Genomic DNA, 14,965 nt, shown 5'->3' with positions numbered 1-14,965 from the left:
AAAGCCTCAAAACAATTCCGTCATTCATTGAGAGCTTGGCTGATCCGTGAGCTAATTCCATACCACCCCCCTTCCCACACCTTCCTTAGTTTTCTAACTAACATGTTATCAAAACTATTACCTGACATATAATGAACCATGTCCTTGTGTAGAAAAAAATAACTTAACACATTGATGCTAAATATAAATGTTATTTATACGTGCTGATAATATAATTACCTATAAATTAAATATAAAGTACTACCTATAAATATAATTCCACCATTGGATAATTTAAAATCTTTATTTGCATTTTAAATTGGACAAGTTTTTTTTATATTTTTATGACGTCTTGCACCCTTAAGCTGAGGCGATAATGACAGTGTCTAAAGATATGCAGCTGCCATGTACTATGTGTTTTACAGATTACTTCATTCCCAGTAAGAATGTTGCTGCCAGATAGTGTACTTCCAGTTGCATCAATGCCTGGGTTACAACAAAGGCCACTTTTTATTAGACCCTTGAGCAGACTGAACTGTATTTCTTTATTAGTCTGTATGAAACTTTGTCAGGTATGGTTTAGGTCCAGAAAGCAGATTGAAGGCCTAGGGAAGAAATGTTTATTTTTGAATGGATGAATCAGGCTTAAACTGCAGAATCTGTCACTGGCCTCTCTCTAATGTGGATGAGTTTGGAAGCTATGATTGGGAAAGGGGATGATGTTTTGAATCAGACTCTCATGTGGGTAATGTTAAGAAGGAAAATAGTGCAATGCCATTTACAAAGGCAGGATGTCCCAAAAAATTGTTCAGCTTTTGAAGCACTTATTGCTACTGTTGTAAGCCAATTAATCAAAAAGAAATCAAACATGGACTTTAAATGATCTCTCTCTGCAGAAGTACAATAACATTCACATTAAATATATGAACAGTGGAAGAGTAGAATAATGGACAGAGAACGAGTCTGATATGCTGTCCAAACTGGTGGCAATGCATCAAGTAAAAACATTACCATTTTTGAATTGTGTTTGGAAGTTTTAACAATTCAATGGCCTGCAGAATATTAGCAGGATATGCAATATTAGTTTGTCTCATGCACAACCATTCTGTAGTTTGTTGAAATTGATTGTGTAGTGTGAATGACAGGTAAGATCACTGATTTCTTTCCTGACCGTGGGGGTGACTTCAATTAGAACAGCCTACGTAGGTCTAGGACTGAAAGCCATACTGATCACATGGAGCAGGGGTGGCAGATTTCCTTCCCTAGAAAATCTTAAGTTTCAAGGTCACCATTATAGATAACTGCAATTTTCTTTTTAACTAAAACTTAGTCTCAAACTGCCATGTTAGAAATTAAATGTTTTCCCCTGGATTGTTTGGCTAAGACCTTTGAATTACTCAACCAATAACTTACCCACAACAACTTTGTTTCTTCATGGTATGGCTCTAAAAATGAATGTAGAATTTGCAGTGGAACTTAAAGCTTCTCTTCAAAGTAAAGTTTGAGGTTTGTAAAAGGGGCACGGCACCAGCTGCTGAACAACTGTGCTGCTGCCTTACCCTGGGTTGATTCTGACTTCTGGTTCTGTCTGTTTCCCAGATGGTCCAATGGGTCTCCACTGGGTGCTTTGTTTTCCTTCCACATCCTGGAGAGATGGTAGATGAATTGGCTGCTGAAATTTTTTTCTGTCCATCAAATAAATGCTGGCTCTCAGTGCAATCCCAATTCCCCATAAACTTATTCCCTTCTTAACCTATTTCTTAAAAGCTAGTATTAAATCTATATTCACCATCTTTTTGTGCACTGCTTTGCAAATGCTAACACTTCAGACACAAATTTCTCCTTTCCTCTCTGACTTGTTCGTCAATTATTTTAAATTTGTGCCTTTTATCAACTGTTTACTTTAAATCCTTCTGTAATTTTGAACAACTTTCAAATCTCCTCACCTTTCAGAGAAGCAGAGAAGGCTTTCAGATTCTAAGGTTTATCCACTTGTAATCCCTCCAAATTTAAAATGATTCTTACCTGTCATATGCAGTAACAACTTTGTAGTTTTACTTTTCCTGCTGATTATCTCATGCCGGAAAAGGAAATGCAACGTCAACTTGTAGCAAATTCACATAATTTTGGTAAATATGATAAATAACTTGACATAAGTGAATTAATGCAGCAGAGCAAACGACACCTTTGAGTTCTGTAGATGTCAGTGACAAAGCACTGACAATTAGCCACCTCAATATTTCTCATTTTTCATGAAGTAAAAGGAGTCTGTTAAGTCGATTGCATCAATGCCTGTTGTCAGTGCTCTCTCATCAGTCCCATTCTCCCATTTATTTCCCTGTAAACTATTCTCTCTCATACCCATTCATTCCCCCTCCTCCCCCACCCCAGATTTTTTTTTCTGCCACCCACCTAACTCAGGATAATTTGGAGTAGCTAGTTAACCCACCAACACAACTTTGGAAGATGGTGGCGGAAACCCACACAGCCATAGGGAGAATATGCAAGCTTCGCTTGGACAGGACCCTCTCCAGGCTGCTGGAGCTATGTGGCAGGAACACACCCAGTGCTGTGCTGAGTTGTGTAAATATTAGGAACAGCATTACAACCATTCTGTTGTTAAATTTGTCCTGAAAATAATAAGGATGTCAGGTATTGAAGAAAATTTAAAATTAAAGAATTAAAAGAAAATTAAAGATGCTTGCATGTCCTAAATATTCCAAAGTGATTAAAAGATATTGAAATTTAATAATTGTATTTTTTTAAAACAAGCTTTCTACTGTAAAATTAACCAAAGCATGTAAACATTGTAAATTGGTTAAAACTTACTTTAACTCACAGCCGTTAATCTCCACTAAAATTTGTGGTGATGCTCATCTTGCACTTGATGTACTGGCGGAATGGACTTTGACAGATAACTGTCGGTATTCTCACAACATTCAAGCCATTGTAAAGTAACAGGTCGCACCAAGATCCAGATTTCTGTTTTATAAGTAAAATCAATTTCAAGGAAAGTAATTTGATATTTGGTGGAGGCAAGTGGCAAAAAGAATAACAGTGAAGTTGTTGGCCATGAGGGAGGGAGGTCGTTGGGCTCTACGGAAGTAAGGAGAGGGGGAATGGGATTGTTGGGATTTCTCTGCTGGGAGCCAGCCTGGACTCGATAGGCAGAATGGTCTTCTGCATCAGAGTAAATAGCCCTATCAGACCCCTTTGGCCCTTAACTCTACATAAACATGCCACTGTAAAATTGGGTTGTCGGTAACAGAATAAAGAATATGGTGTTCATCAGAATAGAATTCTAAATTGCTACATATGCTTGCAGGACTGTTGTGTCTGTAGAATTAAGTATATTCATCACAGGCTGTGATGTGGTTTGTAACTTGATGCTTAGCTTTTGGTCCACTTTTTGTGTGTTCTATTTGAAGATGTAGTCATAGAGTCGCACAGCACAAACAGACCTTCCAGCCCACAGTGCCCATGCTGACCATTATACTCATCTACAATAGACCCATTTAGCTGCATCTGGTTTAGATGTGTAACTTGAGGTACGTAAGTTTTAAGAAAAAGTTGAAATGGATGCAAAATGGTATCTGGTGACGTGCAGTTGATGTCAGATGATTATCTTGCATAATTTTGAAGAAAGTAGAAAAGGAGAATATGATAACTGGAATATGTACTTGGAGTGGAGCTTGAAAAATCAATCTTCATATTAAATCATGTTAATGCTGTTCTAGTACTTCTACCTATCATTTTAATGTACAGATTATTTGGCCCAACTGCCAATTTATGTTCCGCATGCACTGCCTTCACTTTCTCTAACTCCAGCATATTCTTTTCTGTAACTTAGAAGTTACTTATTTTCTCACATTTCCAGTTCTGACAAGGAGTCATTGACCTGAAAACATGAACTCTGTTTCTCTTTCCACTGACGCTGCCTAATTTGTTGAGTATTTCCAGTGCTTTTAGTTTGTTTTAGATTTCAGCATATCCTGCTGTTCCTTCCTCCTTTTGTATAGTTATCTAATTTCTCTCTCAAATGCATTGATGATCTTCAGCTCACCTATAATATATTGTATAAAAGCAGAAAATACTGGAGATATTCAGCAGCCAGGCAGCATCTGCAGAAGCAGAGCTAACATTTCAAGTCAATGACTCTTCCATCAGAACTGGAAAAGTTGATAAAACAGTTGTATTTGAAGTTCCAGAGAGGAGGATGAGGGGGAGGGGTGGAAAGAATGAAGGGAATGCCTTTGGGTGCAGGCTAAGGTTCTCCAGGTGACACATTTGCTTTAGATACTAGAGCAACTCGACCAGTTGAGTTCTTCCAGCAGATTGTTTGTTGCTCCGGATTCCAGCATCTTCAGTCTCCTCCTTTAGATACTATCTTGTTAATCCTCCATCTAGAGTTCTGTAAATATTCAAAGTTGAATGAGGGCAGTTAGAGAGGAGGGAAAATATCGCAACAATAGCTTGCTGGAATTGAGATACAGAACACGAGCTGTCTGTTATTTCTGATCTCCCTATCTTTGGCCTCTTAGTATTCCAATGAAGTTCAATGTAATATTAAGCAGCAGCACCTCCTTTTCCATCTAATCACATTGTAGCCCTTGGGACTCTGAATTCAACAATTTCAGATAGCCAGCCTTTCCTGTTTGTATCAGAACTGGCCAGGTCTGATGCAGGATCATCCAATGATATCGCACCTGCTGTTTTCAACATTTTGTGGTTTGAACACACTGCTGGTTTAACTGCTGTTATTCATCTGTCTAATTATAATCCAGACAGGTCGGCTATGATTAACTACAATAAAGCTCCTTGGGACTTTGGTAGTGCTTCAGATTTTCAGGAATATTGGATATTTTTCCTATTCATAGCCCAACATTAGTTTTATCACTTTTTTTACATGTTGCACATAATCTAATCAACACAGTAGTATAATAGCCTGCTGAATTTAAAAGGAGTGGGAGAATGGGCCTGATGAGTTTAGAGGGAGTGGGAAAATGAGCCCCAGTGAGTTTAAAGGGAGTGCACAGAAACAGAATCTGGTGAATTTTATTTGTAAGCTCTCCAGACCCTGGTTCCGGCTGCAGATCTACCCACCCTCCTGACCCCTGACATTCCTAATCCTGACACTGGCCGCAAACCAAATCCAGACTCAGGATTAGTGAGTGTGCCAGATGCAGAACCATCAGGGTTTCCAAACAATCGGATCGCAGATTATCTGCGTTTTCCTGTTGAAGGCACTGAAATCAATTGTCACCTGTGCAATCTTGGTCCATCCCAACACAGATGTGTCCTTTGTTCTCGCCATCCCTCTCCCTCTCTGCAGCTTAAAATACTCTTGTTTTCTCACTTTCCTAATTCTGATGCAAGGTCATCACTCTTACCGGAGTGTATTTTTTATTTCATATTTCTATCATCTGCAGTCTTTTACATTTCTTCATGTGATAACACATTCCAAATTCTAATCATACTCATGGTGACAAAGATTCTCCTTAGTTCCTTATTGGATTTACTAACAACAATTTGGAAAATATGACTACTAATTTTGTATGTCCTAATGTATAAATGGCTTTTAGATCGCCAGTCAGCCTTCAATTTACTGGAGAAAAGAACTGTTGTGGGCATGCTGTGTTGGCGCCAGAAGCATGGCGACACTTGCGGGCTGCCCCCGGACACTCTACCCAAAAGATGTATTTCACTGTTTCGATGTACATGTGACTAACTAAGAGATCTTATCTTATCATTTGTGACAGTGATCCCATACTCATATCATATTTGTAAATATTTTCATTGTACCTTCTCCATTGTTTCCATATTGTACTTGTATTTTAGAGATAATCGTCCAATTAAATAAGTATCCCATTTTGTATTCATGTTTTATAACATGACTAATATTTTGTCTTTTTTTTGCCTCCAGACATTAGTGCAAGAACAAGATCACCCTGTCCCTTTACGGACTTCCAGATGTAACTCGTATAAATTTGATATTCAACCTGGATATGAAGACTGAGATAAGATCTGATGCACCCAGAAGACAGGAGAGTTCCAAGGAGTCATTAATGAACCCTGAGCCAATCCTGGCAACAAAAAGTTTCAGTACAGACGTTGAAATGATTGCAAGTAAGGTTGGAAATGACTTCTCTCATATTTGTGATTCTGGAAAGCCAATCAAGGACATGAATGAGAACAGATTAGAACAGGAGAAAATGATTGTTGTCAGAAAAAAACGTAAGAGCCAGCAGGCTGGTCCGTCAGAAACTCAGAACTCTAATTTGAAAGATCATCCAGTTAATGTTTGGTCTGAGGCCATCGTATACAGTCACAAGACCATGCAGATGATTCTTCTTTTAGTGAGTGTGTTTCATCACCTTCTTCAAGTCTACATTTTGGAGACTCTGATACAGTGACTTCAGAAGAGGAGGAGGAGGTTCCAGATAGACATTCCCAAACAGTATTGAGTGGCACAAGTAGAACAATTGATTCAAAAATGCACAAGTGGGCCTAGGTCTGAACAGGAATCTATATCAGGGATTTTAATCAAGCGACCTTGTCTCCCGAATAGCAGTCTACGAAGGGCCTCAACAGAGAAAGAAATTAATAAACCCAATGTTTCTCAACGGACACAAAAACAAAAGGAACGGATTTTATTGCAGAGGAAGAAAAGGGAAGTGTTTGCTCGCAGGAAGTATGCCTTACTGTCAAGTTCCAGCAGTTCAGGCGATAACGACCTGAGCAGCGAATCCTCCTCCAGCTCTTCCACCGAAGGGGATGAGGATTTGTATATGTCGAGGAATGAAAGCCACCAAATAATACAACAGTTGCCTCAGGTAAAACTTTTAGCTTTCAGAAATTGAAAAATAATGGATGTGAAGTTGTACTGAAGAAACTTACTATATTGCAAGAAAGATTTCAGGTTGTTTTTCATTGCTTCCAGCTACTGCGGCTATATAACTATTATCGGTATTTGAGCGATTATGTTAATTGTGCATCTTCCCCAATATTTACTCTGTTGTTTTAGACTGTTGTGATATTGCCACACCGTCGAGAATGCTGATTGATTTTCTGTGGCATTTGTGCCACACTGGTAATCTTAGTATGGGATAATTGTTAAAATGCAAATCCTGTGTCTGGCATTGATCTGACTGAAACAATGGCAGAAATTCTACCATTATAATGCAAATAGGTATTCAAATGATGAACCTTGAAGTTTAATTGCATTTGGCCACTAAGAAGGGGAAAAACTGCAGGTACATGGGAGCACCACCACCTTAAAATTTCCCTTAAATTTGCATGGCATCTTGGCTTGGAAATGCATTGCTTTGTCAAAAGGGCTGCAGTATTTCAGGGAGTCAGATAACATTGTGTTCACTTTTGGTCACCCTGCTATAGGAAATATACCATTAAGCTGGAAAGGGTGCAGAGGAGATTTAGGAGGATGTTGCCAGAACTCGAGGGACTGAGTTATAGAAAGAGGTTGAGCAGTTTGGAACTTTATTCCTTGGAGCATAGGAGAATGAGAGGTGATCTAATAGAGGTGTATAATATTATGAGAGGCACAGATAGGGTGAATGCCCACACTTTTTTTTTCCCAGGGTTGGGGAATCGAGAACTAGAGGACATAGGTTTAAGGTGAAAGGGGGGAGATTTAAAAGGAATCTGAAGGGCAAGTTTTTCATCCAGAAGGTAGTTAATATAGGGAATGAGCTGCCAAAGAAAGTGGTTGTGGCAGGTATATTAACAACATTTAAAAGGCACTTGGACAAGTACATGGATAGGAAGTGTTTAGAAAGATATGGGACTAGTTTAGGTGGAAATGGATTAGCATGGACCATTAGGGCTGAAGGGCCTGTTTCCATGATGTATGACTCTATGACTGTAATCACCATCCAGTCAAAGACCATTAATGTGGGACAATAAATGTTCGCCTTGCCAGGAAGATGCTTAAATTGTGAATGAAGGAGTAAATGAAGATATGGCAGTGTCATACAGATTACACTGTACTATTCTGCTTCGTTGTATGATACTCTGCATGGTTCAATTCCTGCTCGCGGAGAAGGTACCTGCCACGTAACCTTGGTTACATGTACATTGCCATGTGTTTCAGTGAATATTCAGAATAAGTTGTTGTAAGCAGTAATGTATGCAAGTCAGAAACAAGTTGGCACTGTGTAAATATACTTGCATCTGTAAATATTCATTGTTATCCAGTACAATTTGTGCTTCCTTAGCTTTTTTTATTTTGATAGGAATGCAAAAGGAGCAGGAGTGTTATAAAGAATAGCTAACGCAAAATGGTGATCAAGGACCTAAACGTGTAGACCTTAACCTAGATCTACACAATTCAGTTTCCTTCTGTGACTCAATTTTGTATTTAAATGCCTCTCCCATGCACCTTCTCCCACCTGAAAAGTATAATCAGAACTGTGTAGTCCTCAATGCTGATTAGCTTTTGCTATCTATTTACTTTTAAGTAAGTACAACAAAAACTGGTTGTCAAAGGCTCATATTTGCAGACAAACATTTTTGTCCTGCCTTGTAAATATTTTTTACCATCTTGAAGGTGGTAATCTTGGTAAATTCTATGGGCATTGCTAATTCTCTATCGTTTCTTTGAGTCTCAACAAAAAGTGAATAAATTTGTTCTCAACAAATATTCATGCAAAATTACTCTTGTGTAATGATAATTAAGAGGTACTTGCAGACTTTTTTCCATAATTTCTTAGCCTTGGATCGTTGAGCCCGTTGCATTTACCCACCATTATTATGGCTAATATTAGGCAACATTTTGCAGATCAGGATCAGATCTGCTTCGGTTTTGTTTCTCAATGCCATACCAAACATTGGAATTGCTCATTGAGCTCAGTATATTTATCTCAAGTTGTCATTAGTGCTTTGTTATGGTTAAAAACTTCAATTTTTTAGAGGTTAAAGTAAAAGAAAAAAGGCTTCTAAGTTCAAGCCATTTTGTTATTATTTAGGGGCAGCAAATGTTTTTAACAGTGCCAGTAATCATCCTTCCACTGAAGTAGATTGGCAGGTGTATTTACCTTTCAACACCTAGAGTTGACCTTGTACTTATTAAACCCATTTGTCACTTACACTTACTAAACCCATTCACCACTGTACCTATCCTTACTAAACCTATTGACCAGTCTGTAACCTATGTGTTGATGATTCAAGTGCTTGCCCAGATGCCTGAATGATGTCAGAATACCTGCCTCCACCACTGACACGGGCATTGCATTCCAGATTCAACCACCCTCTGAATGAAAATGTTCTTCCTTAGGTTCCCTTGAAACCTCTTGCCCTCAGCCTAAGCCTGTGCCCTCAAGTTTACAACGCATCCACTATGGGGAAAATATTCCAACTAGCTACCTGACCTTTGTCACTCATAATTTTGTATACCTCCATTTAATCATCCTTCGGCCTCCTCCGCTCGAAGGAAATCAAACCCAGCCTGTACAGTCTCTCCTCCATCCAGGCAACATTCTGGTGAAATTCTACACCCTCGCCAGTGCAATTGCATCCTTCCCACAGTGTGATGACCAGTACTTTAGGCGTGGCCCAAGCAATGTTATATAAAATTGTATAATAACATCCCTCTCTTGTATTCTATGCCCTGGCTAATGAAGGCAAGTATCCTATATGCCTTCTTCACCACCTTTTCTACCTATGCTACAGAGATTCTTGGACATACACTGAGGTCCTTGTTCTCCTCAATACTCCCCAAGAGTCTTCATTGTGTATGTTCTACCTTATTAGTCATCCCAAAGTGCATCATTTTGCACATATCAGGATTAAATTCCATCTGCCATTGTTCTGCCCATCTTAATGATCAATATCATCTTGCAGCCTACAACTGTCCTCACAATCAACAACACTACTATTTATCATGTCATCTGCAAATTATTAATACTTAATATTCATTTGACATTCTTAATTTAGATTACAAACATTTTGTGTCCCAGCACCTATCCTTGTGCTACATCACTGGTCATAGGCTCCCAATCGCAAATACAACCCTCCGCCATCACCATCTGCCTTTACTACGAAGCCACTTTTGGATCCAATTTGCCAACTTGACCTGGATCCCTTGGGTTCTGACTTTTTTGGGCCAGTCTCCCGTGCGGGTGGGACCTTGTCAAAACCCTTATTGATATCCATGTAGACTACCCTCATCAATACATTTTGATACCTCTTTGAAACATTCAATCAAATTGGTCAGACAGAATTTAACAAAGCCATGTTAACTACCCTTGATGAATTTCTACTTCTCCAAATGCAGATTAATCCTCTTTTTTTTCCCCCAATAGCTTCCCTACCACTGATGTCAGACTCACAGGCCTGTAATTACCTGGTTTATCCCTTCTGACCTTGAATAATTATACTGTATTTGCTGTCCTCCAATCATCTGGTACCTTGCCTCTGCCCAATGACCATTTAAAACACTCTCAGGACCCCAGCAATCTCCCTTGTCTCCCATAACAACAAATGTATACAACCTGGTATACATCTTGTCATCCCCTGGGGATTTACCCACCTTTTTAAGCATGCAAGGACATCAGATGCTATCTCCTTTACAATTATAACATATTCTAGCATTCTAACATTATGACGTATTTCATCGCACCCTTCCCTAAATTTTCCAACTACAATGTCCTTTTTGCTTAATGAGAAGTAGTCATTTAAGCCCTTGTGTATATATTCTTGTTTTGATCCCTAATGGGCCCTCCTCTTCCCCTGATTAATCTGGCCTTGAAAATTGTTTATAAAATGCTTTGGGATTTTCCTTACTCTTGACTCTGTGTTATTTCATACCTTCTCTTTGTGCTCCTAATTTCTTTAAGTATCTCACTACACTTCTGAAGGCCCTCCCATGTTCAGTTCTCTAAGCTGCTGTATGCTTTTTTGTAATTATCCAGCCCTCAATATCCTTTGTCTGTACTTTTCAACCTTATGGAAACACAGTAGCCATGAACTCTCACTGTTTCACTTTTTGAGTCCCACTTGTCCATTGTCAACTTATTTGCAAGTAGCTACTCCCAGGTGCTGTTTTATGATATTGAAGTCAGCCTTACCCCAAATCAAGACCTTAATTTTTGGGTCATCCTTAACCCTTTCCATGATTACCTAGAAACTTAGTTACGATAACAGTCTCAAATGCTCTCCCACTTCAGCCAGTTACCCAGCTACATTCTCTAAGATTAGGTCCAGTACTACTACTCCTCCAGTTGGCTCAAAAAGCTCTCCTGGGTGCACTTTAAAAACTCCACCCCCTTGAGTTCTCACACTTAAGTAATCCCTGTTAATATTTGGGAAGTTGCAGCCCCCAACTACAATAACCCTATTGCTCTTGCACCTCTCTCTGATTTGCCTACGTATCTGCTGAATCTCCTGTTGACCCTATAGTAAACGCCCAGCTAAGTGATGGGAACAAAAAAAACAAAAGGGGACAAGGCTCTAACCATATAGCCACATTTGAAGAGCCTTCTGGGATATCTATCGTAATGGCTTCACTAGTCAATATTGCACACCTTTTACATTCCCATCCCTCACACCTGTAGATTCTGTACCCTGGAATGTTGAGTTACCAGTCCTGTCCTCCTTTCATCCACATCTTTTTATAGCAACAATACCATATTCCCATGTGCTAATCAATGCTGTAAGTTCATCTGCCTTACTAGTCAAACTCCTTGCATTAAAAATAGATATAATTAGGCCTTGCATTGCTCATGTGCTACATCTCACCCGTGTCTGCTCTGTGCCTTCTGGACTGACTTAGTTTTCCTTCGATATTTGACTGCATCTTATCCCCAACTATACATCTGTTCTGTTCCTTTGTCCTGCCAATTTAGTTGTCCTTCACAACAGTTCTGGCAAACATCCTCGCAAAAATGTATGACTTGTTCAAGTGCAACCTGTCCAGCTTGTACTGGTTCCACCTAACCCAGAAACTGTACCAGTTCTCGAGAACTGTAAAGCTCCCTCCTACATAGTCCTTTCGGCCACACATTCACCTGACCTATACTCACTATCACATAGCTATGAAAGTAATCTAGAGATTGCAGCTTTAGAATTCCTGATCTTTAATCTGTGACCCGGCTCTCTCAGTTCATTTTGTAGGGCCCCATCTCTCTTTATTTATGTTATTAGTACTAATGTTTACCCTTTACCCTCCTGGGTAAACCCTCCTCATTGTTTACGCTCCCCTTTTCCCCTCCAACTGTTCAGTGACATCCTTGATTCTGATATCAGGGAGGCAACACACCATCGTAGATTAGTGTCTGTGGCCTCAGAAGTACCTGAAATTTGGTCGCTATCAAATTTCTGACACCTTGTGTAGCTGAGTGTGATCACAGTGTGGTGCCACCGTGATCTTGGCTCTGGCTGCACTTCTCAGAGATGCATTCATCCCCACCTCTTTCTAACATGAAGAAACTGTTTAGGAGCAAGATGCATTGAGGCTTCCCTGCCTGCCTGCCTCCCTTCCTCTGTCTGGTGAGCACTAGTTTCTTTCCATAAGCAGTGGGATAAACACTGCTAAAGACATGCCATACACAGAACTTTCAGCCTTATACAGCACCATGCAGCACAGAAACAGACCCTTTGGCCCGTCATGTCCGTGCTGACCATCAAATATACATCTGTACTAGTTCCATTATGCATTGTGGTGCTTTAAGTTCTTAACACGGTGCTCAAGCTGGTCACACTGTAGGCATCTCCCGCAGATGTAGTCATCCAGACCACAAGCAGCGTCTTGGAATTCCCCCATGCAAACCATAAGTATATTGGACTGAGCTTGCTTGCCATAATTTTTAATTTAGAAAGCCTCTCTTTAAAATGTAATCCAATCTTTTTCCCCCACTTTATACGAGCTATAAAAAGTGAAACTACTCACCAACCACCTACACAACAGGTGCAAATGTTACACTGTTGAACCAAAGCCCAGTGTTGAGATGATTCTGCAGACCCTTGCTCACTGACATCCCCACTCTGAGATCGCTCAATTTATCCCATCACACAAATTGAGCAGGGTTTATATGTTAAACATTATGGGGCTATTATATTGGAAATGCTTTAATTGTTTTCTTTCAAGCATATTATTTCAAGGTGGAGAAAGTTGGTGGTTGTTATATACATTTTAGGTACCTTTTGAAGTTGTAGTTTTTTTTCTCAAAGTATTAAAGGATGTGCAAACAATTTGATTAGAAAATTGAAGACTAGCAGTGTGACTGTTATAAGCCTCAAAAAGAAAACACTTGATCTGTTACTACTATGGTCTGCTTGTATTTTGCCAGCTTACGTGACTCATGACTAAGTAAAGACATCATATAGGTTTAGTGAATAACAGCTGGAGGGCTTATAGAATTACTGGCCAGCACACCTTTCATATAAGGTTAATAAAGCAGAATTTCGGTGAAGCAACAAAGCTTAGATAAACTTCATTGCTTCTGAATTAAGATGTAACACAATCTTGGGCTGCTCATCAAACTATTTTTGAGGAATTAATAACTTCTATCAGACATATCTTATTTTAAACCTTGCTTCCCCAACCCAGTTTTCCAAGCTCTTGTAGTGCAGCTGTTAAACACCATTTAGCTATTCATTGAAGTTGGAGAAGTAATTTAACATTTCAAACAACTGGTTGATCTCTCTTGAATTTAAATGTGGGGCTTTAGAGACAATTCAGCTCATGTTCCAATTCTTGGTCCATGGAGTGCTTAACCATTGTAATATTTTTCATTCCAAGTTCCAAATTATATGTGGGGATTAGTGTTTAATCAGGGTAACTGCGAATTATGTATTTGGGCCTAAACTTGGAGGGAGTGATTGAGCAGTGGAAAAAGAGCATAACTGGTAGGTAGAGTTGGATGTGAGAAACTCAAGGGTTCAAGAAAAGTTTCTGAGTACACTAAAACTTCAGTAATCTGGCACCCTCAGTATTTAGGTAGTGCTGGACTAGTAATTTTCCAGACTATTGGAGATTAAATGGAGTGGGAAATATACAAGCACTATATCATTCCAGCTGCAGACCTGGCCACAGCCACACCACTGCTTGAACTACACTCCAGACCCTGCCTCTGGCTGTACACCCTGCTTGCACTCCAAATCCCCAGCCCACATTCCAGACTAATGAGTGAGCCAGATGCCAAACCATCAGGATATTCAAATAATTAGATGCTGGATTATTGGAGTTTTACTGTATATTCACGAGGTGATGGACGGGTAGGGGAGAAATGACTAAAAACTAATGAGTTGGTCCCAATATAATTGAAACAACTAATGTCACCCTTTCTCTCAAGGTGTCAAGAATATTTTAAAAATTACCTTATTTCTCTGGAAATAAGCCAGATAAAAGGTGATGTTAGGAAGCACTTACAAAGTATGATGAATCCTGAAGCTCTCTTTATTCCTTCCTGACTCACTGTTGAACCAGTCTGTTGGAAAATTCAAAACTGAGTGAATTTTGTTAAAGATGCCCTTCAAGGTTTGAGAGGCTAAATACCCATCTCCTCTTGTTTTATTCCCAGTGACATAAGGAAAGAATGCACTGAAAGTTAGCAGTTTATTTGCTATAAGGTGGTTGCAAAGGTTGTCCCACATAGCTGGAAGCCTTATGTTAATGACCCGTGCCGGGAACCTGCCAAGCATAATGACCGCTGTCCTTTTATGGAAAGGAAATTGGTACATTGTGCACCTTTCCCAGGGGCTCTTCTTAATTCTACAGACCAGTTAGATCATAGAGTGGGAATGAGAACTTCAATTGTGTTTACCTCGGACCCACTTGAAAATTGCTGAAATGCTTCAGACTAAATAAGCCAAATACAGCCAAAGCAACTATTTTCAATCATGTAAATAGACTGTTGAAATTGCAATTACGCAGATAGCTATATTGTGCAAGTCATTTTGAGATCACCAAACACTGACTGAAATAGAAATACAGTTAAGGATTGATTGAAAGGGCTGTAATCTCTGGATC

At 39.4% G+C, this 14,965-nt stretch overlaps 1 protein-coding gene across 1 annotated transcript in view; it reads left to right on the top strand.

Moving 5' to 3' along the window:
- The first annotated feature begins 5,911 nt into the window (after window positions 1-5,911).
- Window positions 5,912-14,965, top strand: part of rnf111 (ring finger protein 111) — a 67,509-nt gene continuing 58,455 nt past the window's right edge. Inside the window, 4 exon segments of the mRNA XM_052040409.1 lie at window positions 5,912-6,272; window positions 6,305-6,484; window positions 6,486-6,786; window positions 6,789-6,812. Coding sequence (XP_051896369.1) covers window positions 5,985-6,272; window positions 6,305-6,484; window positions 6,486-6,786; window positions 6,789-6,812 — 793 coding nt within the window. The 5' untranslated portion in view covers window positions 5,912-5,984.

This window comes from Pristis pectinata, chromosome 28, assembly GCF_009764475.1.
Source record: "Pristis pectinata isolate sPriPec2 chromosome 28, sPriPec2.1.pri, whole genome shotgun sequence".
NCBI lineage: Eukaryota > Metazoa > Chordata > Chondrichthyes > Rhinopristiformes > Pristidae > Pristis > Pristis pectinata.
The sequence above is the reverse complement of the archived record's forward strand: the minus strand, read 5'-3'. Positions and strand labels throughout refer to the sequence as shown.